At 42.3% G+C, this 18,053-nt stretch overlaps 1 protein-coding gene across 2 annotated transcripts in view; it reads right to left on the bottom strand.

The window, feature by feature from the left end:
- LOC6500791 (ETS-like protein pointed) overlaps positions 1-15,589 on the bottom strand; it is a 50,256-nt gene extending 34,667 nt beyond the window's left edge. Inside the window, exons 1-3 of one of the 2 annotated variants that reach the window (XM_014911240.2) lie at positions 14,740-15,589; positions 9,677-10,028; positions 7,961-8,063 (exon numbers count right to left, since the gene is read on the bottom strand). In XM_014911240.2, the coding sequence (XP_014766726.1) occupies positions 7,961-8,063; positions 9,677-10,015 (442 nt within the window). In that variant the 5' untranslated portion in view covers positions 10,016-10,028; positions 14,740-15,589. The remainder of the gene's footprint in view (positions 1-7,960; positions 8,064-9,676; positions 10,029-14,739) is intronic. The other variant, XM_032449526.1, reaches the window with a different exon arrangement.
- Between the last annotated feature and the right edge of the window lie 2,464 nt (positions 15,590-18,053).

Here is an 18,053-nt window from a genome sequence, read left to right as displayed (position 1 = left end):
CGCCCAGCCACCCCCCTGCCCCCCTCCGGACAGAGATGGACAAAAGTTTCACCTGCTCGCAGATGCAGCTTGCGTGCGATCCAGTCGAGTGTTTGTTGGCATTAGCCATGGCTAAGAAAAGCGGACCCAGTACAGGCAGGAGGCGACTAGAGAGCTAGAGACATCCACCGCCCCCCCACCCTGGATGCCATGTTGCACCGGAGAGTTGCAAGCATAAAATTTTCACACTAGCGATGCTGCTACCTAAACAAATGGAACGAACGCAATTAAAATATAAAACTAAATGGATTTCAACAGGCGGCGGAAGAAACGGCCAAGGAGAGCCAAGGAGAAGAGCCGGAGAGTGGCCCAGAAGAAAGGTCCATTGACAAACAAATTTATGTGGAGAGCCACAAATCTTGCCGGTTTCAAATAAACAAAACTAAATGCCCAGACCCTAGAATAAATTAACTTCCGATCTTCGGGTATTCGAACTCGAGTACAGTGCGGGAAATGGATGAAATCTAAAATCTAATTAAGGTAGTGCCGGGGGAGTGCCTACTCCTCCATTCTTATACACTCCTCCCGCACTGTACTGTACTTATATAAATATAGTAGCTACATATATGCTCCTTCTTGTGTACACAAATCGAATCTCCTGAGTCATAGAGCCTCGCCAAGATTCCACCGACTCGGGAATCGGGTGGTATGGTCATCGTCAGGCGGCGGGGATTTCAAATGCAGGCGAGCTACGAAAACACTCAATAAAATTCGTTGATAAATTGCGATCGGCATCAAAGGTAGCCCACTGTGCGAATGGCGCTACTCCCTTGCCCCAGGCCACTTGCAGCAATCTTCTATGGAAATTTATCGATTGTTTTTGTTTAGAGAATTTTTCGGTTCGAATAGACACAAAAGCGCCAGTGCCGACATGGGAGTATGGATCTCCGATCTCGTATCTCCTCCATAAGCTGTTTCTTATGGGCCTTCCATCTGATCGGACTTTGATTGGACCGAGTAGCTATTCACAAATCAGAATATCTCCTTTCTGAAAAGTTATGGCACGGCCTCAGATATAAAGATGTTGGCAATCGAATGCTTAAATAAATCTGCTACTCTTTTAAATCAACTTGAATCAACTTGGCATATTTGGGCGATTTTTACGATGGCCACTCGAGTATCAGGATCATTAATTTAATTAAATTACAAGCTTCGGGCTCTAATTAAGTGTTATGACTAAACGGCTTGAATAAATTCCATTTTCTAATGGAAACTTCACTCCAACACCTACTACGCCCCATAAATTGAGATCCGATCTGGCCCGCTTTTCGGGCCAAGAGTAGCGCAACGAAATGGCTCTTAACTCTTAACTCAAATGACAATTGCAGAAAGGGCATTAAGTCACAAAAACCCATTAGGCATTACCCGAAGCGAAGACGGAAAGAGTTTAATTTAAAATGCTGAACAAATTATGACATGGCAGAAATAGCCGGGCCCAAACAGACATATTTCACATATCGCCCTTTGTTTTAGGCCAGCTTGCGAGTCTCGCTCATTTTTGGGCCAATTGAAGCGTTAAATTATCAATTGGCCAAAGGGGTTCAATTGGCCAGCCAACTGAGCAGAGATGGCTAGAATACGATGGCTAGAAGAGAGTCCGGGCGGACACGCTTCAATTGATGATCATCGGCCGGCGATCGACGACGGCGACTCCTGGAAAACTTTTCGAGTCTTCTCAGCTCGAGCCGGGGGCAGGCAACTGGAAAATTGTGCCGACACAATCATTATGACAAGGCAGGTGTTCTCATATTCCGCTGCCAGTTGCCAGATCCCAGTTGCTAGTTGCAAGTTGCTAGTTGCAAGTTGCCAGTTGCCATTTGCGCCCCTCCCCCCTGACAGAGTTTGGCCAAAACATATTTATATGGATCGAGATCCTGTATGATTCAATTTTTCATCGATTGCATTATCAATTGCTCGACTGCTGCTGGCTCGGTTGGTAAATCATAAAGTGCAATTGAAGCTGTCCCAAGAACGGGTTTCCATTGCCGCTGCCGCAATTTGTTGCATCTAATCTGGATGTGAGTTTCTGTTTGTGTTTGTGGGACAGGTTGCCTTTTGTTGCATTAATTGATTCATATTTGTTCGTCTTGTCTTGCAGCTTTTTTACGATCCTTTTTTTCGATCCATATTCGGCATTTATGATTAATCGAATTTGCCTCGAAATGGCCAAAAGTGGCTCGCAGAAATGTATTTTTTATTCGTCTGGCCAAATTATCAAATAATTAGCTAATCGCCGATCAAATAATTAGCTAATAATTAGCTCGCCAAGATTTCTTTTTAATAAGCAACCCCTTTTAAGGAGTTGCAAAAAATACTACGCAGTCGATGTATCTTAATGCGTATTTTATAAATTAATGAGATTTTATTCATTAATTATACATATATTAGCCTTGGGGACTTGTTTTCCTCAAAACATTTTAAAATTTCTCGTTAAACTCGAACTACGATCGTGGGCTACAATAAGTATGCTATAGTTTTTTAGCTAGGGCCCTCAAAGGTAGGCAACTATATTTCTCACCAGTCTACCGATCGCTAGATGGCGTGTTTATTTTACATGGACATGTAAAAAAGTAAGCACTTGGAAAAATATTATTTTTATAGAATGGTTGTTAATTTTAACTAAAAACTAACTATTTGCTAATTAAATATGAAAAAATCTGATCATTTTGATATCAAACAATCTATTTTCAATAACACTTCTATAATAGAAAACCAATCAAAATGATAGACAAAATTATCAGATAATTTCTCAGAAAATGAAATAGTTGAGAAATATTCACAAAGAACCACCCCCCGCCTTGGTAACACTTGAAGAGCTCCTCTGCGATATTTCAAGGTGTAGGCTAAGTGCATTATAATATTAAAGTGGTTGCCTCACAGCCCCCACTCTCACCTCCCGATAAGGGACCTTATCGGCCAGGTCGGGCCAGTCACAAATATTTGTACTCTTTTCGGTTTCTTCGTAGTGTTTCGTAGGGGAAGAGCGAGAAAAGTGAGTTTAGTTTGGAAGAGTTCAAGCTGGTGAAGGTCGCACGCGCAAGAAGGCTGTCTGATAAGTCTGTTGGCGATCTTGTTGTAAGCGCTTTGGCCCGATTATTGTGCTTGGTCAGTTGTTTATGGCCTTTTGTGTTTTTTTTATGCATTTTCGCCCTTTTATTACAGCGCTCGGTGCGTGCTGATTAGCCATGTGCTCGGCTTTTCACAAACTCGTAAGCTACTAATTGGGGGGCATCCATGGGATGCATTCAATTTAGATACATCCGTCTTTTTTGATAACACTGGATGAATGAAAATTAGATAAGTTTGTTGGTCTTTTGTAAGCGTTATCCCCATTTGAATAGAGAGCTACAGAGAGAAAGATTTTGTGCTATTTTAATTGGCTCTAATAAGATCTATAGAATTAACAAATTCTTGGAGTTAAATTTAACGAACTGATACACCAAGCTATACCCCGTAAACGCCGCAATGCATATGAAATCAAAAACCTCTCCTCTCCGAGCAATTAATTTCCCAGCGAAACGGCCACAAAAATCAACGTCAGGCTGTAAAAATTTATGAATGAATAAAGCAGAATCAGGCGAATATCACACACACACTCATGCACACTCGAAGCCCCAAAAAGGCGAGCCAAGTTGGGGCGAAAAAAAAAAAGTAATAATAAAAAGCAAACAAGACGAAAATCACAAATAGTAAGTGAGTACAAAGTGGCTTGCATATGAAATATAAAACAGGCAAGATCTGACTACAAACGCACATATTTACATGGACATGAGTGTGTGTGTGTAGAGTGTGTGTGATATGTGTTATGTGTGTGTGTGTGTGGATGAATGAATGAAAAATTGTAGAAGCAGCAGAACAACAACAGCAACAAAAAGTTGTTAACGCAGCAGTTCCACGAACCAAAAAAAAATAAATAAAAAACAAAATTAACCAAAGAAAAAATCAGCGACAAGACAGGGAAAAAGATCTGTGAACAAGAAATTTGAAAGGTAACAAAAAACTGAAATTAAAAACAAAAACCTAAATCTCAAAAAACACGAGCAAGTGTGTGTTGGCAACTCGTTTTAAATTTTCATTTCCATTTCCAGCAGCCGAGCAGAGAGAGAAATATTAAGATAGAATTTCCAAGTATCCTGCAGATAACTTATCTAAAAGGTTAAAAATTAATTAGAATATTAATTTAAAAAAAAATACAAAAATAACTGATAGATAGAAGAGTAATCTTGTTTTTTTTTCGGTGCAACAGCTGCCCACAAACTGTGCGTGGCTGCCCAAGGGGGGCGGGGGAGTTCAAATTATGAATAAATAAGAAGTTGGAGCAAGAGCGATAGCGATAGCGAGAGCGAGAGCAGGCGGCTAAAAATCAAAATAAATACACAAAACTAACAAAACAAAGCAAAAACAACGACTGCATTTGGATTTCAAGCTGCCCACGGGCAGAGACTCGGCTGCAAGAAGAGAAACAAGCAGGAGACTGCGCCCCAATAAAAAGACACGGCTCCAAAGACAAAGCCCAAGAAGATAAAGAGGAAGCAAGAGGATGAGGAAGAACTGGAAGCCGGTTTGCAGGAACCAGCCTAGGAATGGCTTGGGGAGAAAGAGAGGGCGTCAGCTCACGCAAAAAAAAAAAAAACAAAAAAAGGAAGGAAACAAACATCAAGCCCCATCACCATCACCAGAAGAGAGCCCCATCGCACAGATATAGAGAGAATCGCTGCTATCGGAATAACAACAAAAACAAAAGCAAAAACAAAACGAAGCCAACAAACAAGATCCACTCGTCGTTGCCTTATATTCCCCCCATTCATCAACTGCATTTCAAAGCCGCCACAGTTTTTATTTCAATTTTTTTTTTTCTTTTTTGTTGTATGTTCGTTGCTTTTTCAGAACCAGCTATTTTTCTTTTTTTGTTGTATTTTTAGTTGTTGTTGTTGGGGCCTCTTGAGTATGAATGAAAACGAACGTGTTTCTTCGTGGAGAGCCCCACACGAGAGAGCCACTACATACATGAATGGATGAATGAAATGAGCGCCAAAATGAATGAAAGTAGTGGGCCTCTCTGTTCTATCGCTCTCCCAAGGTGGAGCACAGAGCGCGCTCTCTCGCTCTCCAGCTCGCCGGGGAGCATTTTTATACAATTTTTACCTTATTTTTTGCAAAAAAAAAAAAACAAATCATAGCACATATTAAAAACGAAATTTAATTTGCTTTATTTATTATTTCGCTTCGCTCGTTTCGTTTTGTTTCTGTGCGCTCGCCCCTGTGCGCTTGTTGTTTCCAAAGTTTATGATTAATGAGAGATGATTAAAGGCAGGCGGTGGTGCGTCAGTGTTGGTGCGCGCGTCCAGATACATTTGTATCTGTGTGGGCATATAATTAAAATAAGGGCAGCCTGCGCGTATCTTCGTCCACATAATGTAAACTAAATTTACGTGGCTCGGCTGCTGCGATCTTGCTCTTTCCGAGCTGGTCCCCCTTTATTTTTTATGCCATCCCCCATCCCCAATGCCCGTTTTCCATTCAGCATCTGCGCAGTTGTCGCCGTTTTGCATGTTTTTTGTGATTTAATTTTTTTATTTTTTTTTTTCTTTCTGTTTTTGTTGCCATTTTACGGCCGCGATCTTCTAGCAACGAGCGAAAAGTTCATGCTGGCAGCCGTTTTCAGAAAAGGGACTCTGCTGCTCTGCTCTCTACATATGTACATGTGTGAAACATACATACATACTTGTACGGACTGTGGTACATACCATATAATATAGTGGCAAAGGGGTGGACCAAACATTTAGGTAGTTTCTATTAAAAATGTCTTATTTTCTGTTAAGGAGTAGAGTATTATAGATTGTAATTAATTAAAGACAGTCTTTTCTTTACCTATTTTCTACTCTGACATAGAAATTTTACTTTCTACACAGAAAGTAAAAAATGTCCACAGTGCGTATGAGTAATAAGATCATGGTTTTGGGTTTTCCATTGGAACTCTTTATTGCAATCAATGTTTCAGAAGTTGAAGAAACCTATAATTAACCTTGATTTAAGAGATTTCAAAATCCACAAATATATTTCACCTGACAACACTACGTATGAGTAATATTTTTACCCAACCCCCTACGTATGCGTAATATTTTTTCTAAATTAGTTATTTTTTCACATTATTCGCTAAATCCTAAAGTCCGAAAGTCCACCCTAACTACACATATTCGTATATTTAGTTGGGTACTGACTTTAGTCTTGGGTTGCGTTGACATTGAAATTGTTTGCGCTTTGTTGATCTCTACGCAGCGATAAGACATAAATACATAAATACTTTTTACGTTTTCGGGTTCTTTTGCTTTCGGGGACTGTCTTGGGGACCCGCTGAAAAAACGATTTTTATTATTTGTTTTTATAAACATTTTAGCCCAGCCACTGGGGCAGCTGGGAAGAAGGATTTTAGTATGCTATGAGATAGGATAGTATTTCTTATGGTATAAAAACAGAAATCTTCATTCGAATATTTTAACGTTCAGCCTATCAAATACTCTCCTATCAAATTTGGAATATTTTTGAAAGCCATATCAAGTACTAGTCATCGTTTCGTCACTTAAATACATAATTCCAGTTAAGTACAACCGAAAAAATGGGAATATCCCATTATTAAAAAGTGTTGTACACACATTGTTCTCACTCGGCGAACAAGCGACAAAAAGATGCATAACAAATGACCATAAAACATTGTCCGATTCACACACAGATACTTATGCCAGTGTGTATGTATTTGTGCAATAATAGATAAAATATACTAGACACATGCCGGGGCAAGCGGGGCAGAAGAAAAGGAACAGAAACAACAACTGCGATGCCAGCGATGTTTTGTCACATTACGTATACGAGCAGTTGACGGAGTGAGTGACTGACATATTGCCTGATTGACAGCGGCGGTGGCAGGGGTGGCGAGTGGCGAGGGGTGTTGGCGAGGTGGTGCTGCACATTTAAGATATTTATTTCGTGCATTTCGGATGCAAATGTATTCGGCTGTGGGATCTTCTTTACTTTCGAGAGGCATCGCAAAGGGGAGCTGAGCTGCACGGTTGCAGGAGCATTTGAATGAATGAATGAATGGATGAGTGAGTGAGTGAATGAATCTGCTTGGCACTTTGCCGGCTCTGGGGGAAAAAGGGTGCGTGGCAGGCGCACCGGAAGCTATCGACGTGACTTTTCACTGAATTATGAACCCAACTATGCGCCGCCGACAATTATGTATATGCCCCTGGCTACATTATAATAAATACACCCGATATGCTATAACCAGCGATCCCACACACATTATTTTTTCTGGGGCCTGGCCCCACAAAATATCTCCTCCTGCATTGTTTTTCCCGTTTTTTTTTTTAGCGAAATGCTTTGTTGGCTTTATCTTATCGGGGAATATTTTGGCTCGCTCAGTCCCTCGGCGTCTGCTGTTCGCTTTTTATCGCCCAGTACAAAAATACAAAAGGCAAAATAGTAATAATAAAGTCGCAAAAGCCACTAACCGAATCGTGTTCAGCTGTGACGACCCTAGGATATCCTTCGGAATATAGTTACAGTATTAGTAACTTCAGAAAAGTATCACTATACCCTGTCAGAGAATAAGTTATATCCCCTTTTGTTTTATTTAATCTGAAAACAAAAGTAATCTCTAATTATGATCCATCATTGTGTGTGTCTAGAAATGAGTCAAGATAGGGCCATACCACCCCGCAACTATACAATTGTAGAACACTCGCTCCTCAACAGCATTTTGCTCTTCAATTATTCGCATTTCTTGGAATTCTGTTCTGTTATCAAGCCAGCAGACCTCAGAGTGCCATTCAGCAAACCAAATACGAAATAAAGTATATTTCTGAGCAAAGAGTATGATTCCAATGTGGGTTAAGGCACTTGTCCAGTTCTAGGTACTCACCCAATGAGGCCTCATGATCTGAAATATCCGAGAGACTGCAGATCGGAGGCGGCAAGTCCTTGCAGCCATGGATGGGCTCCTCCTTGATGAAGATGGTTTTCGACTGCAAAGTAGAGAAAATTATTAATTTAGATTTAATAATTAATAAATTTAAAGCTAAGAACCCCCACAGTTTCATCTACAAATGGGAGAACTGGGATTTATTATTATTATTGTATAACAATCCCCCCATATTTATAAACAAGCCACTTTCACCCAATTACAAAATATTCAAGACTCGGTCAAGAGAGTCCCCCGACAACTGTCGTGGCATAGATTGCCGGCAATTGCCAGTCTGGGGGGACGGCAGTGGACGGCCAACTATGGACGGGTGCCTGCCCCAATGTACGGCTACGGCGACAGAGCCCCATGGGCCGCTCCGATGGGTCTGATCATGTTGAACGCGATCTAATAAATTGAATTGTACATTTGACTCGCAGAGCACTGTGCCCACAGCTCTGCGGCTGTCGCTTAATGATAATGGAGGTCAGAATAGTCAAATGGAACGCTCCATAAATATCGTAATCAATTTTTGAGTTAATCAAGTCACAATCAAACACAGTTCCCAATTCTCACAGAATTGGAACCTAATTTTTGAGACACCATCGGTGGATCGGATCCACAAGTCTCTCGTCTCAGTTACGTGTTGGGAGAAACCCAAAACTCGGAGCCTCTGACCTGACCGACCTGGCCAGACAAGCCGGATCGGATTACCGATTGGCGGCTACATTTTCCGACCGACTGGGCATGCGCATGTCCTTTTTCGGGTCTTTGTGCGGTGTACGGTGTGTGGTGTGTGGGGAAAGGATCGGTCAGGCTGGGGGTCAGGCTGTTGGCCCCATAAGACCGGATGAAAGTGGTCAACGGCTCGACGGAGCAACGGATATGCTTACCGCAGGCGATGTGTCAAATGCCTTCACTTGGGACCTGCCCCGACAGCCGATCGTCCAGGTTGGGAAGGAGTGTGTGGAAAAAAGAAAGGAAGGGCTACCAGTTGGCAGCCGAAGAACTCAATACCCTGGACTAACAAGTGCATTCCAAAGGTTTTTCATGCATTTTTTTTGTAGATTTAAATAATTCGGAACTTAAGGAAGGATAACCCGCCAGGGAGAAGCCTTATAGTCTCTGGAATTTGTCACACTACGTATTCCCAAGTTTGAGGAGACCTTTTGTCTATCCGAGTGCGTCATGAGCCAAGTGGCACGCTTATGGCTCTTATAGCAAACAAACAAAAGATTGTAAACACAAAAGGCGTTCCAAGGAATGCGAACGAATTGGCAACACCCTATCTCACAAGCCAGCCCGACTCCATAGTCCAGAGGACCAACAAAGCATAATCCATAAACCAAATTAGGAATTCAGCCAACGTGATCGGCATTTGCAAGGGGATGCCACTGTCCACTGTCCATTGCAGGGGACTGTCAGATTGGCACAGAAACCGATGGGCAGGCTATCGATCACTCGATCAGCCATTCGCTTATAGTTATATATAGAACTTATAGGCGTGCTACCCAGTTTTGCATAAGCCGGGAGTCCTATTCGGGTCTCGGCTAGGCCCTAGGCCCTAACTGGTCTCCTAAAATAAATCCCATCAAGATCAGAGCCTCCAATTATATCCAGTGACCTGTTCAGAAGCACTTCAATTACCGATCACCATTAGAATGGCGCTCTACTCACCTCAACTATGCTGGATAGAAATGTGACTTTGCGGTTCTTTTTGAGCCTCATGGTGCTGGCCTGGCTGGAGCTGTTGGCGGCGCTATTACTGCTATTAGTGTGATGGCTGGGCGGCGGCTTGAACAGATGTCCGTTGATGGCGTTCAGGTTGAAGAGCTCGTGGGCTGCCTTATCGAGGAATGCCAATTGGGCGGCGGCGGCTGTAGAATGGGAGTGCGAGTGCGAAGATACTGTTGCAGCGGCCGCTGATGTTGTTCCAATGGCCGCGGAGGCGGGCAGAGCTGGGGGCAGCATAAATTTCGTGGCAGACAGATCTGTTTTACAAATCGCCAATTCCATATTGCGCAGGCATCTAGATGGGGGGGGGAGGGGCGATAAAACAAACAATTAGCGGGCTGCTCAATAAACAAATCAATGCAATTATTACGGCGGGTGGCGTGTGTGTGTGAGGTGTCTTAATTATCGCTCAATTATTGGCTTATTTTCCCGCCTCATATCGCTTTATTGGACACCATTGGCACCTTCACGCCCCGACTCCGGACTCCGGAGTTCGCACCTCTTTCGCGGCTCAATCCGGCTCTGTTGACTCAAGGAATTATGACACTTTTCCTCCATACTCGCCCGACTCCGGCAGAGATCAAAAGTGTCCCGCCACCTTAAAAGGCAGCCACAACAAACGAGCCGCCCCAGCGGTTTGCATATGAGCACACTTTTTAATTTGTTTACACAGCATCCATCCATAATACATCCAGCGATCGGAGGATGAAGACGACGACGACGACGATGACGACCCAGGCCAAAGGGTTTCAATTTTCTAAATATATTTCTAATGGGTCTCAACGTTCTCCGACTCTCAAATATTTGCCCTGGCCAAGTTTCAGGGAAAGAAACACGAAAAGATACTTTGAAGTGTCGCCACAAGGCGGTCGGACATGAAGATCACACAGATTCTTCTCTGAGGCTCAGTTCTTCAAATATTACCCAATTATTTCGGCAGTTGGGGAAGTACCCATGCACTCGTTATCATCACAGGCCCCCCCTCGACTTTTATATTATGCCAACAAAATAAAATCAAATTATAAATTCAGAGCTCTGAATTCGGAACAATAACAAGTTCTTAGGCCTGTTTATCAACGGAAGTGGCCAAGATAAGCTTCGGAGAAGACGGACGAGAAGAAACCCCATGAGGGCTTTTCTCAAACGGCCAGCCAGTAGCCAGCCAGCCAGTCTTCTTCGCCACTATAAATAACACGGTTTTCAGATAAAACCCTGAAATTACGCATTAAATATTATATCCCCATTATATGAGCTCCGGAGTGATAAAGCCATTTGGCGATGAATCAGTAGGAATCATGAGCTACTAGAATATATTTTTTAAAAATATGAAATTATAAGCTAAATATGGATCATTTTCCAGTTCATCTAGTTCCGAGTTCTGGGATCAAGATCATCAGAATCATTGAAGCGCATACTCCATTTTAGTCTCCAAAAACCCCCTGCTGCGGAGAGTATCTTTGGACAGTGGCCGCCCAATTAGATACGCTATGCAAATTTATAGATACTGTCGTCCCATCGGTGACGGAGTCCCTCTCCCCTCTCTCTGTCGCTCCCTTTATCCCACACACACACACACACACACACACAGTGGTGTTGCGGCGAACAGTTATCTAGTCGCCTTATCAGCCATACATATGCAAATCTCCCGCACATATGTGTGTATCTATGTGTGTGCAGATAGCTGCAAGTGTGTATGGGTGGAAGAAATTCCGCCATGTTCGCTCCGATCTAACTGAAGAAAAACAAATCAAAAAAAAAAAAACAAGAAAGGAAAGCTAACTTTGGGCAAAGCCGAATTCGATACACCCTTACATATATTATTTTATATAGGATCATATATATTTGGCCGATCCTTATGAGAATTCTATGCACACTATGAAATCAATTTTCTAATGCAAGTTTTGGAAACACCCCCAAGGCGTCTTTAAAAATAGTAAGGTTGTGTAATATTCGATCGTTCAGTTACATATATGACAGCTATAGGATATACTCGACCGTTCCGACTTATATATATATATCGAGCAAATAAAAAAAAAGGATGTGGGCAGAGTTTAAAGTTATTAGCTTTAAAACTGAGAGACTAGTGTACTTAGAAACAGACAGGCGTCAGAAGGACATGCTTATATTGAGGTGATTCTGATCAAGAATATATATACTTTCGGAGGATATATATCGGAGATATCTCCTTCACTGCCTTGCACACTTTTGACCAAAATCGTAATACCCTCTGAAAGGGTATAAAAACAAAAATAAAAATGGCTCAGAGGCTCGATTTCAAGCCGACTCTGGATGGACCCTTTCCAGACCCAAGATCCTTTGGAATAATATTTTGAAATTATCAGGCAAGGAGTAACTTGTATTTGAGGCTCTATTCCTTTAATTTATTTAATTTACAACCCCTTGAAAATATAGAGCCCCCCTCAAAAGACCAGCCCAAGAATCGTTGCATAAATTTGTGGCTCTGCTCTTGCGAAATCAATTGCGATTTGATTTGCTGATTTCGGTACACGGTGACGCCTCGGCTGGGCACAATGGTTATATATTTAAATTCCCAACCAGATCAGCATATAGTATAGGGAATCAAGTGAGTGCACTAAAGCGAATTTAAGTTAATCAACATTTAAATGGATAATAAAGTCAGCGATGCAGTCCACAAGCTCCACAAAAAGTTGATTTATTTCGCGCCTCTCGGCACTCTGCAATTACTAAATCTGCGCAGAAATAACATATATATATGTATATGCACTCGGTCGGTGGGATATATATAGACTGGCGAATGCATTTTGAATATGGTAGAAATACTAAGTGTTCCTTTCACACGAAAATAATTTATTGACGCATAAAAGTGGCCAAGATAATTGGCAGCTCTTGGCAAGTCGAATTGATTTCTCAGTTTGGCTCAGGAAAGTGCCTGACAAATAGGGCAGGTTACGCAATAGGTCGCTGGGATCAGGGAACTATAATAGTTTATAATGAGACCTTTCTTCAATCGCGATTATGCTGGAGCTCAGACCTTATCGATGGAATACAATTCGCGGCAAGTATCACGTTTCATTTTGAATTTTTCAAACAAATCATCCTTATCAAGCACGAATTCCCCGTTTTCCAATAGATAGTGGATTTGGAGAGTCAGCAAAACAAACTAAAAACTAAATGGAATCAAATGAAAGTGGCTAAAGGACATGGTACTAGAGTCTACTCGAAGAGAGTCGCAATCGGCAAACTATCTGAGCCAACCTTATCGGCCAGACACACACAGATAACCGAAAACCAAAAAATGGGGGAAAATCAACTAAAGAGGCGACAACAAACAGCCAAACAGCCAAAGAGCCACATGAAATCCAAAAATCGGAGCATATGTTTTCCCTGGAAAAAGAGCAGTTGGGAGGGCGGAGTAAGTGGACCGCAGAAGAGAGTATCTTTGTATCTTGAAAATCTTAGTATCTTTGTGTCTCGGTGTGCGGCTTCAAGCCCGAGTCTGGGCCGGGGTCTGGGTCGGGGTCTGGAGCCTGTGCGCAGCAGATGCTTCAGGAACAGATTGTAAACGAATATGATCTTTCGATATGGTGCACACTCCTCGACCAGACGACTACAACAACAACAGCAACTATAGGGGTGCAATTTTTCGGTGTGTACGTAACGGTAGAATACACATTTAGTCGCATTTGCTGCTTCTGCCACTGCTGCTTCTGCTGCTCTTTTCCCTCTTCAAAAAATGTTCGCTGGAAAGAAGGGATCTTCGATCCCATCCCATCCCATTCCATCCCGTCCTAAGATGATCCTCGGACCTGCCTGCGCACATGTGTTTCTCTCTGTATCTGTATCTGGTGTTTTGGGTTTGTGTGCGAGCGAGTATCTGTGAGTTGTCTTGTCATGGGATCGATCTTGATCTCGGCCTGTCTGCAGCAGGTTGATACTTTTAGCATTGGTCCCGACCGACCCGGCGCAGAATCCGTACCGTACCATACCGTACCGAGTTTAGCGTGGCATGGGGCAACGAACCAGCCAGCAAGAGATCCACTGAACCGTAATTGTCTGTGGGTATTTATGGAAAAGGATCTTGAACTGGTCTTCCCAGCGATCGATCGCCAAGGGCGTGCAACAGGCGAGGGAGAGCCACAGATCAATTGTGGCAGTAATTTCTTATCATTAATTGTTTGTTCCTTGCAACTTTGGTGATAGATCTTGGTAGTTCCAGTCCTTTCATAGAAAGTGTAATTAAGAATGGAATACTTCTTCAATTTTATAAACCCTTCCATTCTGGTATCAAATACTAATTTTCTTTTAATCCTCCGATAGGGCTATCAGGTAGAGGTATCGACAGGAAAATCCCAATTATACATCTTGTTAGATGCCCCCTTCAGTTCCCCAACTCAAAAGGTTAAAATTGTAGCAGAGCTCCCGTATCTATTTTATTGATACCTAAGTCGGTTAGAAATCTTGGCCCAAAACATTTCACACATTCTCGATTACAGAATTACAGATTTAAAGAATCTCTCTGCCATTAAATGATCGACCCAAATGCAATCAAAGGGCATAGAAGCTCATCTGCGGCACCGGAAGCTGTAAAAGGAACAGTAGTAATTTCGATAGAGTTCCCACAAGGGTTGTGGAAGTGCCTCACACACACACACACACACACACCAAGCTAGTTAACTTGGCTATGAAGAGGTAGAAAACCAATTCAAATTCTGTTGGCCACAACAAGTTTGTAGAGCCGCCGCAGCAATCCTGAATCGAGGCGAGATCGCTCGGCGGCCAAACCAGTTTTTTTTTTTTCCTAGATTCATTCAAGAAAACAGGCAACACCAAACCCAAACTATCGCGATCGTGCTGGAAAGGGTTTACAGACAGGCGGAGAAACCGGGATAACTTTTGATTGCCATTTGATGCGATGGAGCACTTGAGCCAACTGAGTTTCTCTCAGTGCATGCGGCGGAAAATGAAGCCAGGGGCACAAAAAAATAATACTTGAACTACTGTTTTCAACACTTCACTTCACTCACCGGTGCGGGGCAATAAAACAGCGCCCTTCTAGAACCGCTGGGGACTGGGGGCCTGGCTCTTGCTCGTGCGTTGGGTTTTATTAGGGTATCCAAATTAATTACAGCTTCAAATTAGAGTTAGGTGGACTATCTTGATCGGGATATCGCCGACTAGGCCTCTCTTTCTTAGAGCCCTCTGGGATCTGGGATGTGGGATCTGGGATCAGCAGGTTGATTAGGGCCGTAAACGCGAATATCGGGGTACTGGCCACAGAGAGAGAGAGAGATTACGTGCCGGAGACAAAGGATAGTAGGGGCGCAGGATGAAGAGGAGACGGTTTAGGCCGGCTTATAGGACGCGAAAGGCGATACGAAAGGCGATGCGGCGAAACAAGAACCGAAGAAAGGAGGAACCGAACACACACACAAACACACACACACGCACTGGCAGATTTGGGCAGAGTGGTTTTGTGATGGATTTTGGCTATATATTCCTGGTTCTGGTTCTCTTCAGATTCGATTTAAACAAACTTGCACTTTTTAGCGAATTGCGCGCGCACCGTGGTTGGGGAGAGTGTTGGGGAGAGAGCGATGCTCGATTATCTCTGCGGTTTCTATTGCACTCACACAATCACTGGCCACTGGATTTTGGCCTGGGGCTGGACGCCAAGTATCTTTATTTATATTTACATATATTAATTAATTATTGATCTCATTGTTGTTTCATTAAAATGGTGTTTTGGACCGTTATGCCGCGCTATCACCTCACTCGCTCGCTGCTAAGGTTACTCTTTCCGTTTCCGCAGAGCCGTCCGAACGCGATGAGTGAAAAAAACGAGTGATCGAATACAAACCCTCGACACTCAGAGCCCGAAATCCATTCGGGCCTGGTCGGCTAAGTGAGAGTCGAATCACTGCGAGAGAGTTCATTACGGAATGGATTACCAGTAATGGTTTTGAATATTTTCTATTTAGTAGATATTAAAGAGAGACGGAAGAGTTTTTATTTAAAAAAAAAGTAAAAATTTATTTAAAAAACTTAGTTTCCTACAAAGTAATTTTCCATATTTTTTTTGCATTTAATAGTTATCAGACTCTGTTTCCATTACAAGTAATGTATTATTCCTCCGCTCTCGAAGTTCAACAGGCGGCAGTGAGAGAGTACTGAGCAGCAATTAAACTCAATAATAAAATAATGTATAAAAAATAAAACTATTTTAATCTCTTTCTAGCTGAGGTATGAAAAACAAGTCATAATTTAATGCAATAATAATATTTATGGAAAGAGCTGATGACGAAACTCCTAAGCATCACTGTTATCAGTACTGATAACACCTGATGGAAATCTCAAAAAATGAAATAGAAAGTGTTTTTAGATTAATTATTCTTTGTTTTTATTCTTAACCTTAGTATAATTTAAAATATTATTTTGTTTTCAGCAAAACAAAGAGCAATCTCTGCGTGGGGGCGAGGGAGCATCGATTTTCCCCACTCGCATAGAGCAAAAAAGAAAATCAGAACTACATATTTTAAGCAGAAAAAAACAAAGTGTCGCGGACGACAAAAAATAGCAACAAACTAAAAAAAAAATCTGCTGGCTCAGAACTGTGTGTAAGTGCCAATACGTGTGCGAGTGTGTGTGGGTGTGCATGGGGCGATCACCAAAAACAAAAACAGGTTTATATGTGCCGGGGAGTGGGGCATAGGGGGTGCTGTGCTGGTGTTTTCATATTCTGGCAACGCATTTCGCATAAATTACACACAGGCGAAGCATAAGTGCACGCAGGGGCGGCAGAAACCAAACCAGCTGCACCCAGAAAAAAGGGCAATAAGATCCCAGATTCCAGTCCCAGTCCCAGTCCCTATCCCGTATTCCCGATTTTCCTGCCGAAGGGAGCCAGCCTTGCATAACGAAACACGTGCAACAGCACTACGGTTGACTGGCAGTGAGATTGTCAACCTCGGTGGAAAGGTAACACACACGAAGGGGCAACAAGTGCTCCGGAGAGAAACCCACCCGAGAGCGCTTGCAGCAACTGCATTTTTACAACTCGTGTAGGTGAGCCGGATTTTTATGAATGAACTCGGTGGTGTGTGTGTGAGAACTGGAAAATTACAGCAGTGGGGAAAAGCGCCGGAGCACACATGTCCAGCACCACAACTGAAGTGCCTAGCAGCTGATGGCCAAAAATATAATTACATTTAAGACACATCTCCATAAACATATTTTAAATAAAATAAAATTTTACAAAAAAAAAAAACCATGCCAAATATTAAAAAACAAAAGTGGATTTAAAAATATATTTGAAGGTTTTGATGCAGATCGGTAGGGAATCGATCCACAAATCGTTAAAGGTATTCCGCTCAAGGATCGGATGAAAACTGAAAAAGATATGGACATCGCAGTAGGCCGCATAAGCCGTTCTCATGCAATTCCCAATTTTCAAGGGAGTCCAAGGGAAAAATTGACAAAAAATCGATCCAAAAATGTATTCGAAGGTTTTGATGCAGATCGGTAGGGAATCGATCCACAAATCGTTAAAGGTATACCGCTCAAGGATCGGATGAAAACTGAAAATGATATGGACATCGCAGTAGGCCGCATAAGCCGTTCTCATGCAATTCCCAATTTTCAAGGGAGTCCAAGGGAAAAATTGACAAAAAATCGATCCAAAAATTTATTCGAAGGTTTTGATGCAGATCGGTAGGGAATCGATCCACAAATCGTTAAAGGTATTCCGCTCAAGGATCGGATGAAAACTGAAAAAGATATGGACATCGCAGTAGGCCGCATAAGCCGTTCTCATGCAATTCCAAATTTTCAAGGGAGTCCTAGGGAAAAATTGACAAAAAATCGATCCAAAAATTTATTCGTAGGTTTTGATGCAGATCGGTAGGGAATCGATCCACAAATCGTTAAAGGTATTCCGCTCAAGGATCGGATGAAAACTGAAAAAGATATGGACATCGCAGTAGGCCGCATAAGCCGTTCTCATGCAATTCCCAATTTTCAAGGGAGTCCAAGGGAAAAATTGACAAAAAATCGATCCAAAAATGTATTCGAAGGTTTTGATGCAGATCGGTAGGGAATCGATCCACAAATCGTTAAAGGTATACCGCTCAAGGATCGGATGAAAACTGAAAAAGATATGGACATCGCAGTAAGCCGCATAAGCCGTTCTCATGCAATTCCCAATTTTCAAGGGAGTCCAAGGGAAAAATTGACAAAAAATCGATCCAAAAATGTATTCGAAGGTTTTGATGCAGATCGGTAGGGAATCGATCCACAAATCGTTAAAGGTATACCGCTCAAGGATCGGATGAAAACTGAAAAA

This window comes from Drosophila ananassae, chromosome 2L (assembly GCF_017639315.1).
Source record: "Drosophila ananassae strain 14024-0371.13 chromosome 2L, ASM1763931v2, whole genome shotgun sequence".
NCBI classification, from domain to species: Eukaryota; Metazoa; Arthropoda; class Insecta; order Diptera; family Drosophilidae; genus Drosophila; species Drosophila ananassae.
The sequence above is the reverse complement of the archived record's forward strand: the minus strand, read 5'-3'. Positions and strand labels throughout refer to the sequence as shown.